This window comes from Cynoglossus semilaevis, chromosome 2 (genome assembly GCF_000523025.1).
Source record: "Cynoglossus semilaevis isolate Cse_v1.0 chromosome 2, Cse_v1.0, whole genome shotgun sequence".
NCBI lineage: Eukaryota > Metazoa > Chordata > Actinopteri > Pleuronectiformes > Cynoglossidae > Cynoglossus > Cynoglossus semilaevis.
The window spans coordinates 9,150,800-9,163,162 of record NC_024308.1 but is presented as its reverse complement, the minus strand read 5'-3'; the positions used below and the strand labels follow the sequence as shown (position 1 = coordinate 9,163,162).

General features: G+C 39.2%; 1 protein-coding gene across 11 annotated transcripts in view; it reads left to right on the top strand.

Annotated features, from left to right (window-relative positions):
* elavl4 (ELAV like neuron-specific RNA binding protein 4) overlaps nucleotides 1-12,074 on the top strand; it is a 71,269-nt gene extending 59,195 nt beyond the window's left edge. For 9 of the 11 annotated variants that reach the window (XM_017030762.2, XM_017030758.2, XM_017030769.2 and 6 more), the window contains 2 exons: nucleotides 4,792-4,830; nucleotides 7,450-12,074. In XM_017030762.2, coding sequence (XP_016886251.1) covers nucleotides 4,792-4,830; nucleotides 7,450-7,777 — 367 coding nt within the window. In that variant the 3' untranslated portion in view covers nucleotides 7,778-12,074. The remainder of the gene's footprint in view (nucleotides 1-4,791; nucleotides 4,831-7,449) is intronic. The other 2 variants (XM_017030772.2, XM_017030765.2) reach the window with 1 other exon arrangement.
* The last annotated feature ends 289 nt before the right edge of the window (nucleotides 12,075-12,363 follow it).

Genomic DNA, 12,363 nt, shown 5'->3' with positions numbered 1-12,363 from the left:
TGCTATGAGAAAGCAGGTCAAGGTTCTGCACCAGGGGCAGGCTTATTAGTAAACCAAACCTTGGCTCGGGGCTCAGTAAGAGACTGTGGGGTTCTGTCATTTAAAACACTCTCTGTAGATTCTCATTCCATCTCAGTTTTTTCACCACATCTCAGAATTGACCAAATCCTTCTAGGACAACAACGTGTTTGTTTAGTAGGACGACTTATTAAAGATGGGATAAAATGTCAACTCAGTAATCTGGTGATGTACTGAACTGTTCAGAGAGTTATTAGATTTTCTAACAAAAGAATGGAGGCCGACAGCAGGTCACACCTCTTTCTGTTTTTGTTACAGATTTTAATCATTTGAGGGAAACATTTGTTTCAGTTTCCCCCTGCTGTGTTGTCTGTTGACTCCAGACTCCGTGGTGGCTTTCCTCTCATTTTCCTTATAATTATTTGTTATATATACTTGATAGAAAACAAACCTGGCTCACTATTGGGTCTACTTTTAGACCTACCGTTAGCTGTTGATGAGCCACTGGCTGGTAATGTCTGGATATTTATTTTTCATTTATGAAATCACGTACATTCTAACTGAAACCAGTTTTAAAAAGCATAAAAATATATACGTGTAGGAGAAATAATTTCTAGTGGAAATTAATCACAGCCTTCTTCTTCTTTTGTCGTGTGTCACAGGGGAAAAAAACACCCTTGAATAATAATGTCTAAAAATGTTTGACAATGGAAATAAGATTGTCAATAAAACTACAGTTATTTTCTTACTTCATTTTTTCACCATATAAATAACCTTGACGTAAAACCTTAAACTTAAAGCAAATTAAACTAATGACAAATGCATCTAAATTATTTGCTTTTTTTATTCACAGCTGTAATTTAACCACAATAATGTCAGAAATGTGTTTTTGCCCAGTTAGCTCTACACAGAGCATCACATACAGTACATGCAGTACAAATACACAGTGCTGTATATATGCAAAAGCATATAAGCAAAAACTATTTCTATAACTCATCAACCTTAAACACTTAAACTAACGACATCATGGACACGGACTCACATTTCATTATACGTCAACTACATACATTTTGATGGAATCCTCCGTCATCCAGGAACTATATTTGAGAACAGGAAACCAGATTTGTCCTTGAACAATGTCCCGAGTTTTTCAATAACAGTGAACCAGTTGGGCAGTTTACTCTGGATCAAAGTCAGACCTTGAAAGGTGTTTTTTTTTTTTTCTTCTGAAGCAGCTTCCATGTTTCGACACCTGAGCGATGTAGCATTGCTGTGTGTCTGTGATACGCCAAGCCAATTTACGGGCTCGGCAGGAGAGCTGTCGCTTCTCATCACAATGCACAACCACAGGACACAGTTTCACTGTGTCCTTTTGCTCCTGCTCTCCGCTGCCAAACTCTGCACTAAAAGTGTAACACAGTGTGTGGAAGTGTGCTGGAGCTGGAAACACCTCCACCTCCACTGTCTTTTACAAGAATATACGCTATCACAGAATATCCTGTGAAAGACAGATTTTTCACTGACACCTTGATGAGATCACAACTATGTTATATTTATATCCAAAACGTATATTTATAGATAACTCATGTAAGACATGGTGTAATTAAATGTGGGAGGAGCTTCTGTTTCAGGTCTGAACATACTAGCTCACATTCAAACAAACATACTGTACACCTACTGATAGAAAATACATGGACTGGCAATATTAGCTCTTAGCTATTAGCTCTGCTTTAACAGCAGTTAAAAATAGTAGTATGGCACTATTATTATTATTATTAGTACAGTTCTGCAGTGCTGCAGTACTGGTAAAGACATTTTAATATACTTTTTTTAGATGAAGCAGCAGGTAAATCTGACAATAACACTTTACTTAAGGACAGTTCAGCAGCTAACCACTTTTACCAGGGGTTTAGCTTCGACTATAATGAATACCAAAAACACCAAAGAGAAATGTAGCTATCTCCTTAAGTATCCTCTCATTTTGTGAACCTTGCAGATATGTAAAATACATCAAGTCCAGATTAAAGAAGAGAAGGAACCACGTCCAGTAAATCCAACCACAGTCCTTATCACATCCATCCTCTTTAAATCCTTTAGGCCTGCAGTAAGTCAATGTATAACACGATTTAATGGTCCCTCTCTAAGATGGCTAACACAATGTACCGGGGCACAATACGCCGAGCCCCACATCCCTGCATGTTTGGAGTCGCCTGTCGTTCACTAATGGTGCTAATTAGCAAATTAGCCTTATTATACCCAGGGCATAAGCCAATTTAATTAAACTGATTTCTGTTTTTAAAAAAGAACGCTCGTAAAAACACACACACACACACACACACACAGCATTCTTCCATTTACATGCATTGAGAAAATGCACAAAAGCTCCTTTGTTTATCCTGAAATTTGGAGAGGGGTGTGAAGAGCTGGCAGAGAATCTGTGTGGTGAACTTGAATCAGTGTGCATTCACACATGTGTACGAGAGAGAAGGGACTGAGAAAAGGAAGAGGGAGAGGGAGAGGGAGAGGGAGTGTGTGTCAGCAGCAGGTTGTTTTGTTTTGGCCCAACAGCCCGGCAGCTAGCAGATGCCTTAGTGCCTCTGGGCCTGGAGCGTTTCTCCTCCGAGCCTCTTCTCCAATTGACTCATTTACCCACAGCGCAGTCTGCTTGTTTCCTTCCCACATAATGGGCTAATTACAGCTTTAATGGTTCCATAAAGTCTTTTTTCCACCTTTTTCTTTTTCTTTTTTTTTTCTTACAGCTTTTGTACTTTTGTACTTTTTGGTAATGTTTAGGAGACATCCCAGGAAACCCGAGATGGCACTTTAAAAATAGCAAGAAATATTGACATTACTAATGGTATGGTGTCACTTTGTGTTTTATTAATCTTAATTCATAATGTTAATAAATGTTAAATATTCCAAAAGTCAGTAGAGTTTACTAACTGTACTGACCTTCCTTAGTCTAAGGATAAAAATATATACATAAAAATCCATACTTATACTGACACACATCACTTTTACTGTGTATCAGTGGATTTGCTGGGCCCCACAATAAGGACGAAATAAACCTCCTGTCACAGGTCGTCCCTAATATTGGATTGAGGAGATCCAGGGACTGTATTGATTTAAGACGATTAGACTCGGTGTAGTGGCTCAGTTACAGCAACAAATCAATCTGAAAAGTTTGAAAATTGTCATGTTTATGTTTTTACATCAGAACTTTTCAGACTCGGCAACAACTTCTAGTCATTCATTGTCCAACTCCTTGGGCCGTTACAGGGTGTGTCAGTGTGTGTCTGTAGCTGACCACAGTAGCTCCAGATTGGTCTGCTGCCTCCACTCTACCCCCTCTGCTTCAGGCCTGGATGTGTCATATATTCACAGCATTAATATCTCCAAAAACACAAGTGTTTTGTGGAGATATTAATACTTTTCCTGGAGCGAAAAAAAAAAAAAGCTTTCACCTGCAGCATCAACAAGGTGTTTTTACCTAAAAATACTTTGGCACATCCTCTGTATACACCCCCCACCCCCCCACAACCCCTCCAAAAGAAATTGGTTGTGCAGGAAAATCTCACCGGATTCAGACATGATTCTCCAACTCTGATCACATAGAGATACAAAACACTTCAAATCTGCGGAGTTTTAATGCTCCATTTGAACTACAGTGAACTGATGTAAACTCATCAGCCAGACTGAATTATTTTATTTGCCTGGCTGCTTTCATATACAAGTTAGTGAGCAATTGAACAGCTGTAGCAGAGTAGGTGGCCAGTCAGTGGATCTGCTCTGCAGCTCCCAGCGACTACATTCTGTACGGAATCAAATGAAGGGCATTAGCCGAAGAACAATTTAGAAATTCAAAGTCACGGAAAGTCGAAGAGTTTAAAGTGTTTACACCAGGAAAGATGCATCAACAGCCAGCTGTTACTCAATAAGCCGTGGCCTGTGTCCATTAGGCCAGAGGAGTTAATAAGACATGAGACGGGCCGGACCCGAGTGAGGGATGAAGGTCATTGAGTCAATAAGCAGACTGCATCCATCCAAGATAGACAACACACACACACACACAATGTCTTACTGGTGAAATTTCCTCAAACCTACATTTAACTCTTTCCTCATTGGCAGACTGTTACTGTTACTATTGATTTGCCTTTTTTTTCTCTTTTACTAAACACCACACTGGTCATCATCACCTGTCCTTCTGTCTGACTCACCATCATCCTAATGCCAAACCATTACACTGACAGAACGCTGGATCATTTCCTGTCATCTCAAGTGTTCTCTCCAATGAGTGAGCCCAAGTAAAACAGTGACTCTCATGACCTTTCTTTTCCTAATGAACCATTCAAGTGGTGGCCTGATTTGTATTAATACGCATTTGCAGTTTGTTTGTTGTTTTTTTTGCATTATAATAACACAGTCTCACTGTTGCGTTGGCTACGCTTGTATGCAAGTGTAGCCGACACTAACATTTCACCATCAGCATCTGCATGTCAGTGTACAGTTTTTTGTTGGGTTTTTTTGACGTAATAAAATAACTGATAACCCAGTGAAGAGATGCAGTGGCTGACAGTAAAGGCCACTGGTGCAGCAGACTGATTACAGCCCGTCCTGGTAGGGCTCCTCAGTGTAATGGGACAACTGTAGATGAGTGTGTTTGTTTTTGAGGGAGGAGAATCATACACCTCCTACAGAGACTTGACATTAGTTCCATTGAGTGAGTCGACCATCTGCCCACCATTAACCCCAGAACCCTCCTTCTCTTTACAGGCTGGACAATTTGCTTAATATGGCCTATGGCGTAAAGAGGTAATTAAAACTTCACCCAATGCCAGATGTCCATGTTGAGTCAATATCCTTTTTTGTTCTCCATGGTTTTTATTTTTTAGTTTCAAATTTGTTTGTTTTTCAAATTTTGTGTTTTGTTTCAGTTTGTTTTAGTCACTTTGCGTTTAGCACTTTGTTAAAGGTCAGCTGCATTTTTGAATTCGATTTGTTTTTCCTCTCAGTTTCAGTTTTGTTTTTTTTTTCTCGTCTTGAGCTTGAGTTGGTTTCAAACTTTTTTACCAACCACTTCAAGTGGAAACATAAACAGAAAATAACTGATCTCTGTGTTCAGTGGTGATGAGTTTGCTTTGTTTTGATTATTTCAAGTGCTGGTGTTATTGTGTGTGTGTGTGTGTGTGTGTGTGTGTGTGTATTTGGCTATGGGAATTCTTATTTCTAGGTGTGTTGATTTCTTCTGGATTCAGGTTCATCTGCCTTGTCTCAACACAGTCTCAAAGTCACAGTGTGATTCACTACACTCACTGCTCAAATTCATATCTACAAACAGTCGTACAGTGAAATCATTAACACCACTGTTTACTTTCTAAATTTCTAAATTCTGATTGAAATATTTGATAGTAAAAAATATAGGTCGGATGAACCTGGATCCAGGCTGCAAACAGGAAATGCTGAGTCACTGCAGACGACTTGGCTTTGGCACTGCTCTGCTTGAATTCCCGACCATTGCCTCCATGCTTTCTTATGCTTTCTCACTGGTGTAGTATTGCATCATTGAACAGAACAGTGACCACAGTACTGACCGACGCATCATGCATGCTGTAGATGCTATCTGAGGCCAGATCAGCATCACATGTACAGTATGTAGTCTTTACCTTGCTAAGAATATTCTGGACAGAAACAAATTTGTGTACAACGAATCTGAATTCGATGAAATGACTAAATAATGAGGGCAGTTTGTTCAATTAATTTAAGGCCAATGTATCTTCTTGGCCAGAGAGAGCGCTAAACCAATAGCTATGTAATTGTTATACACAGAGAGCACAGTTTAGATATCTGGTCATCTTCTCTGTTGCTATGCAACCCCTGGTCTCATCTGTAGCATTGGTTAGTGTTTGGTCCCATGCGGATGTGTAAACTTGCACAGTCAACACACACACACACAGCAGCAGCAGCAGCAGCAGCAGAAAGAGAAACATTAATCACCTCCTGCGTGGCCTCCCAACTGTCACATCACACATTAGAAAACCTCTTAAAGCCTCTACAAATAAACAAAGCCCCGTAGGAGAGGTCTGAGGAGAGCACGGCAGCTCAGACCAGCCTGCATTGTGAAAAACCTACTCATGGTTCGCAAAATTAAATGGGATTGGAACCCTCACCTGGCCATCATAAATATAATAGATATGATGTCAAAAGTAATAAGTCACGCTGTCAATTTAGGGGGAAAACATGCAATCGTTTGTGAGCAGCATTGTTGGAGGCAGCGTTAACGGGGAATGTCCTACAGCAGGAAGTCAACAGGCTCTGATTGGACTATTTACTGGTCTCATCCTCATTGAGGAAGAAAGAGGAAGTCAGATGTTTGGCACGTGGTGTGTTTTTGCCCGTTCTTCTTGTGCAAGTATTTGAACAAATTCAAAATTCATTTTTACAGTTTCCTAAATCTCTTTTTTTTATAATGTGTCAGATATTTTTTATAGTAGCCAGAAGTTGTACAAAGATTTTCAACTTTGAGGAATAACAGGAAGTTTAATGTAACAAGCAGCAGACAACCACACATTCTCTACCGTCGCTCCGCTAACAGATCAGTTTCATGAGATCAAAATAAAGACAACATCAAATTGGAGAGACTAAGAATATTATGACAAATATGTTGATTTTTTTCCTAGCTTTTCTTAATTCCCTATTTTTAAAAAAGCAACTTTTTACTTTCTAAGAGACGTAAGTCTTAGTGAAAGTGCACTCAATAATTATATAAAGAAAATGTTTTTTTTAATGTCATTTACTTATTATTTAAAAGGCTTCTTTCCGCTTTCCTTTTAGTCTGAGTGGAGAGGCAATTAAGTGAAGTTAAATGAGGTTTCGAATCTTTCGCATCACAAAAACACAGCAGATTATGAGCGAGTGAGTGCGGATTTAGCAGGCTCTGGCATGATCTGAGATGAGTTCCGAGCAAAGGCTTTAATTCAACATCTTCCTGCAATTTAGTTCCTGAAGTAGCCACTCAAGGACACAAAGACAGAAACTGTATCTTTTTTAGACAAAAATAGCCCAGCATGCAGCGCTGCCGTCACTGCTGACAGAAGGCCATTCAGACGTCAGGGACCCAGGGAGTGCTTACACAGATACTCATTAATGCTACGGCGTTAATAAGTATTTTCAAATACTATCAACATCCACACATACGCATCAGTGTATCTTTAAAAATGCAACGCCACGCCAACTTAGCACTAGACCCTGTTTCTAAAGACTGTGGTGAATGGTTGAGCGCCCCAGGTGGTGAGTTTAGAGATATTAAAAAAAAAAAGATCAGATACAGGAGATAAAGATTTAGTTTTACTTTGTACCATAAAAATATGTTTGACTAAACCTTTTGTTTACTTCTGCTTCCTTCATCTCTCCCTACTCTGCCTGTCCTCTCAGGTTTTCTCCCATCACCATCGACAGCATGACCAGCCTGGTGGGCATGAACATCCCCGGCCACACGGGCACTGGCTGGTGCATCTTCGTCTACAACCTGTCCCCAGATTCAGATGAGAGCGTCCTCTGGCAGCTGTTCGGGCCCTTCGGCGCCGTCAACAATGTCAAGGTGATCCGTGACTTCAACACCAACAAGTGCAAAGGCTTCGGCTTCGTCACCATGACGAATTACGACGAGGCGGCCATGGCCATCGCCAGTCTCAACGGCTACAGGTTGGGTGACCGTGTCTTGCAAGTCTCGTTCAAGACCAACAAGACACACAAGTCCTGAACTTAATGGTGTAGAAGCAGGTGCCCCTCGACTTTGTCTGCTCCGAAAATTGCTCGCAACCTCTCCCCCCCGCCCACCTCCACCTGTCCCTCAACCCCCTACAGTCACTACCACCTTACGACAGCCATCCAATACAGCAAACTCAAACTCCAACTGGAACACAACGCAACCGACAAACCATCAAACCAATTGAACTAGAGAAATGGCTTATATTATAACTTTGGACCTATAAGCCAGTGTTGCCTAAGTATTACAAAAATGAAATGATAAAAAATGTTCATACTTTTTGGAAGCTCTTGTGATAATACAGGCTTCTCTTTGTTGTATATTCTTTCTGTTCGTTGTGATTGTTAAAAATGAATTTTCTCTTGTGTGTAAACAGTAGCAAACCCCCCGTATTCCCTTATTTTCGGAGAAAAGATTGTCCTTTTTAGATTGGAACCTTTTCTCTGTCTTGATTCAGGATTTTGTTTTTCTTTTGTAAATCCGGATCCACTGTCGTTAGTATTCTCGACCTTCCTGTCACTGAGGAGGAAGGGCCTCTTTTTTAAATTGGTGAACCATTCATTCATTTTTAGTGTGTCTTGAAAAATTCCCCTTATTAATTACAGACGGGATTCCACGATCCCGGTAAATCCTATTTAGGAGAGAAGAAAAAAAGACGATTTCTAACATTGTTTTTGTTTTGTATCGCAAACAAAACATAACGTCTTTCCTCACAGGGTTCAGGGAGATGGGGTAGGGGAGGGGATGGGTTAGCTTTCCTGATGACACGTTCAGTAATTTAAGAGAAAAAAAAAATATCACTGTTGCCAAAGAGAAGATCTCTTTGCTTGGAAAAAAAAAATACATTTAGAAAAAGATAAAAATAAAGATAAAAATCTATTTTTATAAATGATAATTAAAATAATAACTATAAAAGAATTTTTACAAGAATCTGGATTTGAAAAAAGAGAAAAATATTTTGACTGGCTAACTGGGGGAGGGCGGGGGGGGGGGGGGGGGGGGCGCCACCTGCTCTTGTCGTTCCGCTGTGGTACGTTATGGGATCACAGGCTGTTTGTTTTTTGGGTAAACCAAGTTGGCTGTGATTTTGTAGATGGAAGGTTTTCTGAAACGGGATGCAGCTGAGGCAGGTGATTTTGGTAATTTTTCACATATGTACTAGTGCGTGATTATTCAACAGCGATACCCAAAAGGTAAGGGAGCGGGGTCTTTCCAAGGCCTAACCATCCTAGTCCGAGCCCAAAGCAAGAAGACCCTTTGTCCACTTGTTTTCCTGTTTCCTGTGTTCCTTTCTGTCATCAATCAATATGGGATATCAATAAATAGATATATACACATCTATCCATGTAAACAGCATATGCATTATCAATATGATTTTATTCGCTCTGCGTTGGTGAACTTGCATTTGAAAATAACTTACTTTTAGCGATCAACAGTAGGTGCTATACTACATTATTCACATATCTTAAATATCCAAGTTTGTTGTTCTATGTGTTGTTTAATGGAAAAAAATACTTTGATGTTGGCATTGAATTGAGCTGCTGTTCTTTGTTTAAAAAAATTTGTTATTGTTGTTGGCCCTGAGAAATCTGGTTCTGAGACTATTTCTTTTGCCGACAAACCAGATACATGACACAGGGCCGTGTAAGAATCACACCGAACAAATTTTCATCTGTACATTTTCGTTTGTTCGTTTGTTCGTTTTGGTTCGGCTTGCTGACTTATTTGCTGAGCGTGAAACGTTTGTCCGACTTACCGATGATTAGCTAGTTCTGTTAGTCTAGATATTTGTTTCCTTAAAGAGGATCTATGACAACTGTGTCTTTATTTGCTGTGTACAAATAGATGATATATAAATATATATATAGTCTACATTTGTTTTCCAATATCTACTGTACTATCTGAGTTGTCACTGTTCTTTTGTTTGAGCTTGTCCTTTTCATATGGCAACTTATGAAGTGGTGGTTCAGTTACTTAGAAAAAAAATGTGAGGAAACTGTTCAATTGTTGTCATGTTGCTTGTGGAACAAAAAAAAAAGAGAAAAAAGATTTGGACTTTTTTCAGTTACACACCGCGGCAAAAGAAACCATACAAATGCTTGGAATATAACTTTTTTCTTTGATGGTCAAAATGTTTTGTTTGAAACAAAAATATTTATTTTGTAATTTATTTGTAATTATATATTTATTTATTAATTATTTATCTGTGTATTTATGTATTTATTTGTTTAACTGTCTGTGTATTTGCGTGATTCTGGTACAGGGAGGGGGCGTTTCTGAGCAAAAGGGAACAAAGCGACTAGTGGAGAGTCTCTTCCAGTAGTCCACTGCACTGAGAGAACTTTTAGTACTATTTGTGCTTTGTACCGATATATCAAAATTACAATATAAAAATCTAAAAGTCATGAAAACTGAAAAAAATGTCCGGAGGGTCGGGGGACGCTTCTCCCTTATTACTAGAAACAGTTACTCGCTATGCATAACCTAGTTAATAGTTCAATTTGCTATTGCTTTTTTCTTGTCTTGTTAAAATTAAATCTTTAGGTCTTTTTCAATAAAGTTTAGTCTTAATAGAATGTTATAAACGGTTGTTCTGGTTCAATATAACCTGTGATAAGTTTGTGTAGTTCTAAAAAGCCACTCCGTCCACACCCTGCCTCCACTTACTACAGCTTTGTGATGAAACCTTATGCAAAAATGTGGGTCTGAAAGCATAGTTTTCTGTTTGTCGTCTACATTTGATTTGACATCCAACTCTCAGAGATTGGGCAGACAGTTTCTAGAATATTAATGTGTGAGGGTCATTCATTGCGCGAGACTAAATCGTTTTTGGTTTTTTTTCTAAATTCATGTTTTCAATCTCCATACCAACAAATGTTTAAATATTAAGAACTTGTTACAATTGCACACCAACTGTTATTGATGACAGTTGTGCTTGAGAAGTACTCTGGATATAAAGAAAATGTATTGTACCAATTCTATATTTGATATACTCCGATATGATATATAGATTATATATTTTGAACGGTGAGCGGTTAGGGAACGGTTACAGAGGCATAACGATATAGAATTGGACAGAAGTTCCATTTGTTGTTAAGACTTGAAAACATGAAGGAGAGATGTGTGGAGGGCGGTGAGGACACGGTCGCAGGGTGCACCCTTCTCTCTCACACCTCGGTCATCTGAACTGGTCAGCTCACGTGACATCATCGCCACTGTCCAATCACAGTCTGTGCCATCCGATCACAGAGTGTTGTAACGTCATAACAGCAACAGGCCAACCCACCAGACCCCTCATGCTCCCGGCCTTCACTGGGAACTTGAATTATGCAACGACCCCAGTAGAATGTTGTTCTGACGTGTGAACTGATTTCCTACACTGTATGACTTTTGACCTCTTACGATGCGTGCCTGTTCCACTTAGACCCTGCGTGTCTGTCTGTCTGTCTGTGTGTGTGTGTGTGCGTGTGCGTACACGTGCATGTTCACATGCATGTTCTATGATGTAATGTATGTATGTGTGTGTGTGTGTGTGTCCCTGTTTGGTTTGTTACTGTAGGGTTAATTGGAGACCTGTGTATGTGCAGTGTCCAGTGTAAGTCAGTGAACTCATATGTTAACTGTTAGTGGTAATGTGTGTGTGTGTGTGTGTTTGGGTCTATTTACTACACACATACAAAAGTGAACCAACTGTGTGTGTGTGTGTGTGTGTGGGTGAATGGGTGTTTGAAACATGGGGCTTTGTCACCTCGCTCTATGCCCGACCCTTGTGGCTCCCACCATCCCCCTGTAGCGCCTTATAGTGGCAGTCTGCCAGTAGGAACAATGCAGCCAGAAGTGGAGGAGGGAAGGTGAACAGAGGAACTAGGCTCTTCTTGTTAGTTTTCATTTTCCTCCTGAGACGTGTTTGTTTATTATCTGAGAAATCTATAAACAAAATCTTTAAAGACAAAAAAGACGAAAAAATGTTCACAGGGACCCATGACTGGGGCTACCTACTCTCTCCTGCTTTTGTTATTACTTGACAATTATGTATGATTAAAATTCTTATTATTATGATTACTATAATTATTATGATTATTATAATTAGTATTCTTATTCTTATTATTATTATTAATCCAATTACTGCGATGAATGACTTCATGTTATCCTTGCTAGTTTAGGTCTGAAACTGGAAATTAAATAAAAAATCTTGCTGTAAATGTTTGTTTTTTTCCTTTTCATAAAACTGTTGTGTTTAAATTATTTGTACTTTTGAATGTTGGGACAATAAAATGAGGTGTTAAGAGCTGACTGCCTCCTGTCGTAATGTGAAAACATTTTGCATTTGTTACACAAAGCAATGGGCCTTATTTCCATAATGGCTACACTTTACTCCATTCATGTTTTACACAGAAAACGCCTGACCAATAAACACAGGTCTAACTGTTAGTCTTTTAGTAGTTTACTCAGAGAAAAGCAGTATTTACTTGATGTACACAGACAGTTTTATGAGGCTTTCATGACATTAGAGTAAGAAAAGAACCTATTTCTGTAGAGAAAATATTAGGTTTGAAGACACCAAATGTTTTTTTACTCTG